At 46.9% G+C, this 12,283-nt stretch overlaps 1 protein-coding gene across 3 annotated transcripts; it reads right to left on the minus strand.

The window, feature by feature from the left end:
• Nucleotides 1-703: 703 nt before the first annotated feature.
• On the minus strand, nt 704-11,311 carry LOC125428704 (zinc finger and SCAN domain-containing protein 30-like). Of its 3 annotated transcripts, XR_007243868.1 has the most exons (5): nt 11,220-11,311; nt 7,834-8,640; nt 6,707-6,833; nt 2,388-4,075; nt 704-1,799 (listed from the first exon to the last, which is right to left on the minus strand). XR_007243868.1 is itself a non-coding variant. In XM_048489255.1 (4 exons), exons 2-4 carry the CDS (start codon nt 8,569-8,571, stop codon nt 3,225-3,227), a joined length of 1,713 nt encoding a protein of 570 aa, XP_048345212.1. In that variant the 5' UTR covers nt 8,572-8,640; nt 11,220-11,311; the 3' UTR covers nt 2,279-3,224. The 3 variants fall into 3 exon arrangements, 2 of the variants coding, with proteins under 2 accessions (XP_048345212.1, XP_048345211.1); XM_048489255.1 differs by lacking the exon at nt 704-1,799 and having other exon boundaries at nt 2,279-4,072; XM_048489254.1 differs by lacking the exon at nt 704-1,799 and having other exon boundaries at nt 2,279-4,075.
• Nucleotides 11,312-12,283: the final 972 nt, after the last annotated feature.

Consider the following 12,283-nt stretch of genomic DNA (forward strand, 5'->3'; position numbering starts at 1 on the left):
ACAAATCCTTTCTAGGCCATCAGCCAAGGAAACCATAGGAAAGTCAGTTCCTAGATTATTTTACGCTGCAAATGAAAAATAGGGATTATTAAGACAAATGGGTTTTAAACTATTTTTCTGGGCCAGTGACGTCTACGAGTTTGTTCTTCATTTGCCAGCTGCTCCTCTTTCTTTCTATGGTATTGTTACAGCTCCAACAATAAGTTGATTAATTAGATCAAACCTCTTTTATTAGACTGAGAAAGTATCACAAGACAGTCACTGTAATTGCCATTTCAGTCACATTCATACAAATTCTTACCATTCACAGGGGCTGAGATGGGCATCTGGTTTGGGGCATCCCCCCTTCTGTCTCAGACATGATAGACTGCCCTTTCAAAACTGAAGCCTGCTCTTGACAAACACCTGCAGCATTTAAAAATGAGAATACTCCCTCCTGACCTCATTGGAAAGTGCATTTTTATCCACATGCAAATTTAGCCATCCTATTCCTTATAATGAGATCTCCACACTAAGAGGCAATGCAAGTTAGAAGCTGGGCAGTAGAAAGTGCGATCAAATTTTAGCTGACATGGTTATCCTGTACAGGGGTCTGCAACCTGCAGCTCTCCAGATGTTCATGGACTACAATTCCCATCAGCCTCTGCCACCATGGCCAATTGGCCATGGCAACAAGCCAATTGGCCATGGTGGCAGGGGCTGATGGGAATTGTAATCCATGAACATCTGGAGAGCCGCAGGTTGCAGACCCCTGCTGTAGAATTATCCAAGCAAATTCCTTCAGAGATGTTTTGCCCCGGCTTGCCTCCGCACAGAGGTTATGCATTTCCTCGGCAGTCTCCCATCCAAGAGCTAGCTAGGGCTGACTCTGCTTAGCTTCTGAAATCGGATGAGATCAGGCTAGCTTGGGCTATTCAGGCTAAAGCAGAGGACAGCCCTAGGTCTCTACTTTCAAAATTATCTGATATCGCATCTGTGCAAAACAGGATGCCAGATCAGATGGGTTGCTGGTCAAATCCAGATGGGCATTTCTCTTGTTCACAAACTGCAGGAGGAGACACAGGAAGAAGGTTCTACAATCTCTTCCCAGGTGTGAACAGGCTTACAAGGCTTTCTCCTGTACAAATTTAGCTGCTTGTTCCTGGGCAAAAGGTAAGAAAAGGGGCCTGTTTTAAAACACAACAGCTGCCCATCAGAAGCCAATTTCTATGGCCCAATTCTACTACTGGAAACACTTTAGAAAGTTTTCTTTTTCTTCTGTCCAGTAATTTCTTCTGCTACTGCCATTTTTTAAAAATAGAAAAGGAGGCCACTAAACAAAATCCATAAAACAGTAATCTGGCAGAGATCAGGGGCAATTATTTCATGCTGAAGATGCAGGTAACACCCTACCCATGGGATGGGCTGTACAGGGATGGGCCCAAAATGTAGGAAAGGCCTTACGGCTCTCAAAAATGGAGAGGGTGGGACAGCAGACACTCCAAAACGTCTTCTTAAAAAGCAAGCCCTTATGCTATTATTTCCGCACTGTTTTCTCCCTTGTGGGAGGTATTCTTTTGACAACATGCGTTGGGCAAGGGGAACTGAATGCGGGACTTAGGCAAAATGGGTGCTGTATAAAGCAGCCTTATACAGAATCAGACTGATTGTTCACCCAGCCTGTACTTTCCCAGCTCGGCTTACGTTTAAACTTTTAACCCAAGAATTCCCAAGAATAGACCTTGGCCACTGCCCAAAACACAATGGCCTGATGGGGACCCATGACTGTACTCTTCTGTCAAGTCAGGCTGCTAATACACCTAGCCAGTGGTGGGATCCAAAAATTTTAGTAACAGGTTCCCATGGTGGTGGGATTCAAGCAGTGGTGTAGCGCCAATGGGGCTGGGCGGGGCATGACAGGGGCGTGGCCAGGCATTCCGGGGGCAGGGCATTAATAATTTCTCTGTTACTGTAAAAAACTCTTACTGCAAAAAAAAAGTTCCTAATTTCCAGCTGGTATCTTTCTGTCCATAATTTAAACTCATTATAGCAAGTCCTATTGTCTACTGCCAACAGAAACAACTACTTCTCCTCTAATTGATTGCCTGTCAAATATTTAATACTTTCAAATACTTAATTTTGTTTCTAGAAATCAACAGAAGGATACTTTCCTTAAACAAGGAACTTTACCATATTACTAAAACATGTTTTTAAAACAGGGAGAATTATCCCGTTTTCTACCTTCGCTAACCAGCCACATAGGAAACAGCAGGACTTTATGATTTTTGGACCTAATGGAATTTCTAACGGAAAAGCAGACCCAATTAGTAACCCCCTCTCGGCACACACAAATAATTAGTAACCCACTCTCGGAACTGGTGAGAACCTGCTGGATCCCACTTCTGCACCTAGCCCAATATTGTCTATTTCAAGGGTCCCTAACCAATCTGAGCCTGTGAACACCTTTGGAATTCTGATATACTGTGCTGGGTGCAGCCACAAAATGGCTGCCACAGCTTACTTTCAGTCACACAGTGAAGATCATTGCAGATGCTGACAAATCAATGTTTTAAAAAATCTGAGCAGTCAATAAAATCCCCAATGGTCAATCAGAAGCCTTGCTGGACACAGGTCCTATATGGCCACACCCACATTCTAAGAATACTTCGTGGGCACCATAGGCACCACGTTGAGGATCTCTGGTCCAGCCAGCAACAGTTCTCCAGGATGTCAGACAAAGGTCACTGTCGCAGCACAACACCCCGAGAACCTTCCTACGATGACAAGGATCTTCCTGCATGCATCACCCTAGCACTGAGCGAGGGGCTTTCAATAAATATCTATAGCAGAGGTTATAGTCAACTCTCCACCAGCAGAATTGCTACAGACTAAGCTAAACCAAACTCAACCCAAGTTTTCCTCCTGTGGTAATAAATACGTACTATATATCCTACAGTTTTGTATCCTACAAGTAAATTTAGCCTAAGTTGTGCAAGCATAGATAAACACATTCCTAGGGCGGCACTAGACGCATCCCTACCCCCCCCCTCCCACCCCCAATGCCAATGGAAGTGTGAAGGAGAAATCAAATTCCCCTCATGCAATAATTCTTCTGTGTTTCATGTTCAACTAGTCGTCAGGGTAGGTCTCAACTCCATGGGTGCCAAACATCATGTTTCTAAATGTCCTAGAGTTCTTGAACAGTGTGGAAGTGCCCTACCCACTGGGACAACCACAATCTGTGTTTAGCTCTTTCCTTCTTGGTGGGTGCTGCTCTGATGCCGAAGGAGGAGTGACCGGTCGCTGAAGATCTTCCCGCAGTCCGAGCATTTGCAGGGCTTCTCTCCTGTGTGGATTCTCATGTGCACTCGCAAGTTCGAATTGCCCCCAAAGCTTTTCCCACAGTCAGTGCATGTGTACGGTTTCTCTCGCGTGTGAGTTCTCTCGTGCACCAGGAGGCCGGAGCTCTGGCTGAAGCTCTTCCCGCAGTCTCTGCATTTGTATGGCTTCTCACCTGTGTGGATCCTTTGGTGCCTGATGAGGACGGGCCGTTCCCGGAAGCTCTTCCCACAGTCAGTGCATTTGTACGGCCTCTCTCCTGTGTGGGTCCTTTTGTGGACGATCAGGTTAGAGTTGTCACAGAAGCTCTTCCCGCAGTCAGAGCACTGGTAGGGTTTCTCACCTGTGTGGATCCTCTCATGAGTGATCAGGTAGGCTCTTGTGCTGAAGCCCTTCCCGCAAACAGAACACTTGAATGGTTTCTCTCCTGTGTGGGTCCTCTCATGGGCTTGAAGGTTACACTTCAGCTGGAAGTCTTTCCCGCAATGAACGCATGCCTTCTCCCTCTCGTTTCCCAACTTCTGTGCTTCCCCTGAGGGGATCGTTAGCTGGACTACATTGCCCTCCAGTTCCACGTATCTGCCCTGAGAATTAATAAACTTGTCCCGCTCCTTCTCCGGGTATGTTTCCTCCTGGTTCACAGAAGCGCCTCCTCGATCAGGCCAAGGAATGCTTTGCCTGGCTCTTCCCGAAAACATCCAGCGTGGCTTGGGTTTCCTCGAATTTTCTGGCTGATTCTGCTCCTTCCCATCTCCTGCTGGAATAAAAGAGAGAACTGTGATGTGAATCTTAACAATGTTTTTTAAAAAAACCTTACTGGATCAAGCCAAAGGTCTGCCAAGTTTGAACCAACAGGCTTCATGGATAACCTTCTCCCATACGAACCTACTTGTCTACTTCAGGCCCCTTCCGCACATGCAGAATAATGCACTTTCAATCCACTTTCAATGCACTTTGCAGCTGGATTTTACTGTGCAGAATAGCAAAATCCACTTGCAAACAATTGTGAAAGTGGATTGAAAGTGCATTATTCTGCATGTGCGGAAGGGGTCTCAGTCATCTTCAGAAGCCCTGCTTTTGGTGCCCTGCCAACTAAGGCTACATGGGTTGTAATCCAAGAAAGGCCCTTCCCAATCATGGCTCCAAAATGCCAGAACTCCCCTCCAGGAAAATTCAACTGTCTCCTATCATTGTCTTCCACCAGCGGATGAAGGCTTTTTTTTCTTTCATCTGGCATATGGCTTCAGCCCTGGGTACCTGAGAGAACACATGTGCAAGCATATTCCTGCCTTGGCACTGAGATCGGAGAGGGGGCCCCCGCCTGGCTGTCCTGCCCCCTTCAGAGGTAAGAAAGGTGGGGGCAGCCCAGAGGGCTTTCTCTACAGTGTGGAATGCCCTCCCTCCAGAGTTCGCTGGGTGCTTACTCTCTTGGAATTTCAGTGCCTGGCAAAGACCGTCCACCTCACCTGGGTGTTTGGCTAAGTCCCCCTGCCAAGAGCCCCCTCCCCCCCCCCCGCCAAAGATATTGTTACACCCATCCTTTTTATGTGTGTGGGTGAGTGGCGTGGGTGCAGGAGATTTTGGATGGTGTTTGGGTTTTTTGGAAGGAGTTTTATTGTGATTTTACTATTGATGGATTTTTACTGTTATGATTTTACTGTTGTTTGGCTTTTATTGTAACCTGCCCTGAGACAAGGTGGGGAATAAATGTAAACAAGTAGAAATAAATAAAAATATCCCTCGTAACTCTTATTGCCTTCCTCCCTGGGTTTTTCATAATCTATATATATAAAAATGGAACCATGCATTTGTTGCTTCGAGAATAAACCTGCTGGCCCAAACGCTCTGAAAATTTCACAGACACTTACTCATTCCCCCACAGGTTATCTGCTTACATGGAGAGGGTATTTTCAGATGAGGCTGCCCTCTGTTGGGAATAACTGAAGCCAAAACACACATTTCTTTACATATTCTTATCATCTCACATTCTCTCTTGGAAAACTCTTGGAAGAGAAATCCATTAACCACAACAGTTAAATAGAACTTCCATGTCCTGGGGAAGTGTATCTCTGAAATCCAGTAAGGGGCAAGCAACAGGAAAGGGCTTTTGCTTTTGTTCCCGACTTGGGACTTTTCAAAAGCATTTGGTTGCCTGCTGCGGGAAACAGGAGGCTGAAAAAGATGGACTTTCAATCAGACCCAGGAAGGAGATGGACCTAAAATCAAAAGCAGACCACATTTAAACAGCCCCCAAATTATTGTAAAAAGATAGCAAATGTTTTGTCGAAGGCTTTCACAGCCGGAATCACTGGGGTGCTGTGTAGTTTCCGGGCTGTAGGGCCGTGTTCTAGCAGCATTCTCTCCTGACGTTTCACCTGCATCTGTGGCTGGCATCTTCAGAGGATCCTCTAGAACGTGGCCATACAGCCTGGAAACCACACAGCACCCCATAGAAAATGTTGCTGAGATGAAAGTCTGGGTAGGTTTTCACAAAGCAATCGGGTGTGGGATGGAAGCATTGCCCATTCAAAGTGAGGGCAATACTGATTCCCCTCATTGGGCATAATTTGCCTTCAGTAATGCCGTTCTTTCAATAGATCTAACAGGCTACATAGCAACCACATTGTGAATGTGGATTAACTACAGTAGTAGTTGGCCATGCTGGCAGGGGCTGATGGGAATTGTAGTCCATAACATCTGGAGTGCCAAAGGTTCACCACCACGGGATTAGGATAACACATAGGACTGTCGTCCTCAGGGGGAAAAAAGAAACAAGTTATTGGGGTAGGGTCGAGAAACAGTCAACATTTGCATTACTTTGGGATTTTGTGGGAGAATCAAAGTAAATGGTAACTTAAAGAAAAGCAACAATTCATGGTCAGAAGGAACACAGGGGTCTGCAATCTGCGGTTCTCCAGATGTTCATGGACTACAATTCCCATGCTGGCAGGGGGTGATGGGAATTGTAGTCCACGAACATCTGGAGAGTCGCAGGTTGCAGACCCCTATCGCAAAAAAAAAAAATTTCCAAGAGAAGATAACTAAAACGGCCCCAGAAAACAGGCTGCACAGAGGTGGTTCTTCTCTTAACTTATCACTCCATTGAGCAAAGAACATTTATTCATTCATTCGCTGCCACTCCCCTTAACTCAAGTTTTAAGCCTTCCTTCAAATAAAGTGGCTCTTCCATTGATAGAAGAGAATGGGAGGATTCACCACAAGGGCAGGATTGAAACCGGTGGCATCCCAATCCATAGGTAAGTGGACCACTGTGCTCTGCCACCTCTCAGTTGAGGACACTGTTCTGTGCAACGCTTAGTGTAGTTTCAGGTAAGCCATCACAATAAAAACTACACGGCTGCAAAAGTTGGAACAAGGGAACCCTTACCCAGCGAGGTGGCCCCTCTGTCACCCTCCTGTTTGATCTCCCTGAACAGCTGGCACTGCCAGGGGTTGGAAGGAGGCCCATCCACATCAGGAAAACCAGCTGCCCCATCCTTGAATGGTCTCGAAACCTGAAAAAGAAGAAGAAGAGTTTGGATTTATATCCCCCCTTTCTCTCCTGTAGGAGACTCAAAGGGGCTTACAATCTCCTTGCCCTTCCCCACTCACAACAAACACCCTGTGAGGTGGGTGGGGCTGAGAGAGCTCCGAGAAGCTGTGCCTAAGGTCACCCAGCTGGCGTGTGTGGGAGTGCACAGGCTAATCTGAATTCCCAGATAAGCCTCCACAGCTCAGGCGGCAGAGTGGAGAATCAAACCCGGTTCCTCCAGATTAGAGACACGAGCTCTTAACTTCCTACGCCACTGCTGGGAAAGGTGACATCCACAGCTCAACAAAGGCTAGACATGTGTCCATGTGATGCCATGTGACTACCCGGCCACACCTCCATCACTGCTCCGCCCGAGGCGTCGCACCGCCCCATGGGCGCTACGCCACTGCATCATGGTTATCAACCCTTTGGCTGGAAAATGCCATACAGATACATGCTGAAAAGGCCTGCATTTCCCGTTCAGTGACTGAGGGGGACAGGTCAGACCCTGCATATATATATATGAGAGATAGGGGCTCAGCTCACACATGCGGCACAAAGAACAGGAATTGGGGGATGGGTAGACTCTTTCGACAGGGCACCTGATGGGAATCACTCTGGGTCTACCACACTCAGCCTAACCCTCCCCAGAGGGTTGTCGGGAGGCAACAGTGAAGCAGGGGAGATCCACATATTCTGCTCTGAGCTCAGTGGAAGGAGGTCAGGTTAAAAATAAATAGCAAATATGAACACTCCCTGTGCAGAGAGGGGGGAAAAACCTCCCCAGTGACAAAAACTAGCTCATCAAGAAATGACTAGGCTACAAGCTAGCTTTCCAGCTGCATGGAAACTTCAAAGTATAGAAGTAGAAACACTCCCCAAAAGCTGCAGCTTGAAGGGGTGCTCTTTGCATTAGGATTCCACCCTCTCATTCGAGTACCTGAGACTATCTCGAGCCCCTCAAGACTGAAACACCGGCTTACCTGCTCCTCCTGCTTGTCCTTGGGTGGACATCGCAGGAAATCCTCTGCCAGGGCCACCGCTTGGGCACAGGTCTCCGGCCTGCCTTTCCTAACCCACTTCTGCATTTCCAGGGGCAGGACAGTCAGGAACTGTTCCAGGATCACCAGCTCCAAGATCCTTTCTCTGGTATGTCGTTCCGGCTTTAGCCACTGATGGCCAAGCTCCCAGAGGCGGCCACAAGCCTCTCGCGGCCCCTTGGCCTCTTGGTAGCGGTATGTCCGGAAGCGCCAGCATTGCACTTCGGCACTGACGGTCCCTTCCTCCGGGATTTCTTCCTTCACCTTCCCACACTCTTCTTGGCTGGTATCCCCATGCTGGGCTTCTCTGCTGAGGTCTTGGGTCAGCCTCCATCCTCTTGGGTGCTGCCTGGCCTCATCTCTTCCCACCAGCCCTAGTTGATGCGGATTTCTCCCCTCTGACTGAGAGGTCTCCATTACCTTTAGGAATTCTTGGAACTGAGTTTCCCATGGCTTCACGTTCTCCCGTTTTAAGTGGTCCAATACATTTCCTTCCCAGAATTCCCCAGTGTTCACAGCTTGCACAGCGTGATGGCCTTTTTCAGTCCTCACCTCAAGGGTCACTGTCTCAGTTTTCACCCCTGGCCGTACCCTGGCTGCCAGCTGGAGACTCAAAGGCACAGTGTCATGCTGCTCAGCGGCCATTTTCTTTTCTGGGCAACAGTTGCCCAAACCTGACATTATCAGATAATCCCACCAACTGGGCAAGATGTTCTTTATGTTGATCCACGGAATCTACATGCATGTAGTCTGGAAGGAAAGAGAATGATCAACAAATAAGAGTTTTCCCCTAACAATTGGGACATTTAGTTGGCTGTTACCAGAGGTGGGATTCAAATAATTTAACAACTGGTTGTTCACAAGCACCATTTTACCAACCAGTTATGCCGAAGTGGTGCGAACCTCCCACCACTGGCTATTACCACCCCCAAAAACATTTTCTGAATTTGTGCAAAGTACCATAAACACACACATATCTGAGATTAGCCAAAGGATTTAGAGATCAAAGGGGCCCTATTTTTCAATCATTGTAAAACCAAATTTTAAAACACTAGTAATTACTATATTCATTAAAAAAAATCTATGCTGGATTTTTGCCTGAATCAGGGACCGTAAGGCAGCAAACATTGAAATATTTTACATTTCGGCTATTAAAACAACAGTGATTCCAGTCATGAAAGCCTTCAACAATATATTAAAACAATGTTTAAAATGTAAACATACATACAATATTCAAAACATTTAAATCAGGCCATGAAAGACGTGTTGCTTGCTCTTCCAAGACCTGGCAAAGGCACACTGCCTCTGAACATGGAGGTTCCATTTAGTAATCATGGCTAATCAATAATGATAAACCACCATGAATAAATGTAATTTCTTTCGAAAGCCACCATGCCATTTTATTACAGAGAACCTTTTAAGTTGGATGTGCACTGAGGATCTTATGAGAATGAGCATGAGGATGAGCATGAGGATGAGCAAAGAGGATCTTATGAGAATAATAAAACTTTGCCTAGCTCAGACCCTCTGAAGATTTCCTACCTTTATCTTCGGGGGTTGATAAAGAAGAAGAAGAAGAAGAGTTTGGATTTATATCCCCCCTTTCTCTCCTGTAGGAGATTCAAAGGCTTACAATCTCCTTGCCCTTCCCCCCTCACAACAAACACCCTGTGAGGAAGGTGGGGCTGAGAGAGCTCCAAGAAGCTGTGACTAGCCCAAGGTCACCCAGCTGGCGTGTGTAGGAGTGTACAGGCTAATCTGAATTCCCCAGATAAGCCTCCACAGTTCAGGCGGCAGAGCTGGGAATCAAACCCGGTTCCTCCAGATTAGATACACGAGCTCTTAACCTCCTCCGCCACTGCTGCGTAAACAAAGTACTTGTCTAGCTCAGGGGTCTGCAACCTGTGGCTCTCCAGATGTTCATGGACTACAATTCCCACCAGCCCCTGCCAATTGACCATGCTGACAGCGGCTGATGGGAATTGTAGTCCATGAACATCTGGAGAGCCACAGGTTGCAGACCCCTGAGCTAGCTGGATATAAGCCCATAACTATCTAAATTCTTAAATGTCTGCTATTCATGTACAGGTCAGAGAGCAAGCTTTTGACCTAAGGATGCCAAAGACCTAAGGATGCCAAAGGGGCTGGTTCAAATCCCAGCTCTGCCATGGAGTTGTCGTGAGGCTAAAATGGAGGTCAGGCGATCAAGGTAAGCAAGTTTAGGGCCCTACTGGAGATAAAAGGATACAAATGAAGAAAATAAAAGAGGGAGGAAAGACAAAGAATTTGTGGCTTCTCAGTTTTTTCTAAAAAAAAAAAATCAAACTAAAGGAATAGAGGTTTAGAAAATTACACATTGAGTGGAGAAAGTGAATCTGGAGAGAAGTTTTCTCCCTCTCTCAAAATATTGGAATTCAGATGGATAAATTCAAGACAGACTCATGGGAGCACATAACTAATGTAATTAATTTATGTTCTGTGGACATGAGAGCCCTATCACATAATTAAGCATAATTAATTTATGTCCTGAAGACATGAGTTCCCTGTCACTAGCCACGAAGATGGTGGTGGAAAGGGCTGTCAAGTTACAGCCAATTTATGGCAACCCCATAGGGTTCAAGGCAAAATATTAGTTGAGGTGGTTTGCCATCATTTGCCAGTGAGTAGCAACCCTGAACTTCTCTGACAGTTTCCCATCTAACGGGGGCCAACATGGCTTAGCTTCCGAGATATGACGAGAACACGCTAGTCTGGAATTATACACCTTGAAAAACATCGTTACTTTATTTTTACCCTGCTCTTGGTCACAAGGCTTTCCCCACCCCCACTTTATCCTCACAACAATCCTGTAAGACAGGGTGGCCTAAAAACTATTATTGTCCCACCCTCACCCATGCAGCAGACATTTGAAATCTCAGGGCAGCTCTGTAACTGCTGCACCTTACTGACTGATAAGCCCCCTTTATCGAGGGCTACTCCATCCATAGGTGCCAGCCATAACGGTTAATGGAACTTCCATGTTCAGAGATAGCATACCTGTGAACACCAGTTGCTGCAAAGGGAAGATCCAGGAGGAGATTTCCCTTCCCTTTAGCAGGACAGAGAAGAGAGACCCGACTGACTGCTGTAGGAAACAGGCTGTTGGCCTTCATTGTCTGCTCGGTACTTTTCAAAGCCACAACAGGCAGAAATCCAACAGGCACAGCTTTCCCCAGCTCAGCAACAACAATGATGAAGTGAGACTTCACCTGTGCAACTGATGCCTGCCTAAAGGCTTGCCGGAAAACAACAACACCCCTTCCACAGTTGCATTAAATCCCCCCTCTCACCTGATCTTTCCCTTCCGCAAAAGAAAAACAAAACCCTTCCAGCTCCAGCGGCAGCGCCTGGGAAATTTAAACCCGACTTTCCCACGGTAGGCGGAGCAGGAAGTGATCGCCTCTATGCCCGTTCCAGAGCGTCTCCAGCTGCTCCTGGAAACAGGGTCTTTGTGAACTTAACCCGTTTGTCCCGTTGTGACGCTAGGCTCCCATTTGAACGCGTGCAGTCATTTAAAGGGTACTTATGCACCTCCCATAAGGCAAAATTGAGTGTCTGGGGTTGCCAACCACCTCGTGGTGGCTGGAGACTTCCTGGAGCTACATCTGATCTCCCTGCAACAGAGATCAGACCCCCCTAGAGGTGTCAAATTCGCGGCCCTCCAGATGTTATGGACTACAGTTCCCATCATCCCCTGCCAGCATGATGCTGGCAGGGGATGATGGGAACTGTAGTCCATAACATCTGGAGGGCCGCGAGTCTGATACCTGTGCCCTAGAGAAAACGACTGCTTTGGAAAGTAGACTTGGCATTATACTGGAGTCCCGCATTTTATGCCAAATCAGCCCACCATTGGTCGGGTCATCTAACTAGGGTTGCCAGCTTCAGGTTAGAGAGTTTGGGAATGGAGCCGGAGAAGGGCGGGGTTTGGAAAGGGGAGGGACCTTCAGCGGGGTATAATGCTGCAGAATCCACCTTCAAAATAGGCATTTTCTCCAGGGAACTGATCTTTGTTGCCTGGAGATCAGTTGTACATCCAGGAGATTTCCAGCTGCCACCTGGAGGTTGGCAACCTTACATTTGATCTTGACAGATGAGAGTTTTTGAAGCGATCAGGTCGAATGTTAGCTGGGGATGCCAGGAATTAAACCTATTGTATGCAGAGTAAATGCTCTACCCCTGAGCAGCCCCACCCACGCTAGGACGAGGTTTAGATCATTTGGAAAAATTAGACGTATTCCTGGAGGAAAGAGTTGTGGAATAATCTGGTCATAATGATGAAGAAGAAGAAGAAGAAGAAGAAGAAGAGTTTGGATTTATATCCCCCCTTTCTCTCCTGCAGGAGACTCAAAGG

Source organism: Sphaerodactylus townsendi, linkage group LG03 (assembly GCF_021028975.2).
Source record: "Sphaerodactylus townsendi isolate TG3544 linkage group LG03, MPM_Stown_v2.3, whole genome shotgun sequence".
NCBI classification, from domain to species: Eukaryota; Metazoa; Chordata; class Lepidosauria; order Squamata; family Sphaerodactylidae; genus Sphaerodactylus; species Sphaerodactylus townsendi.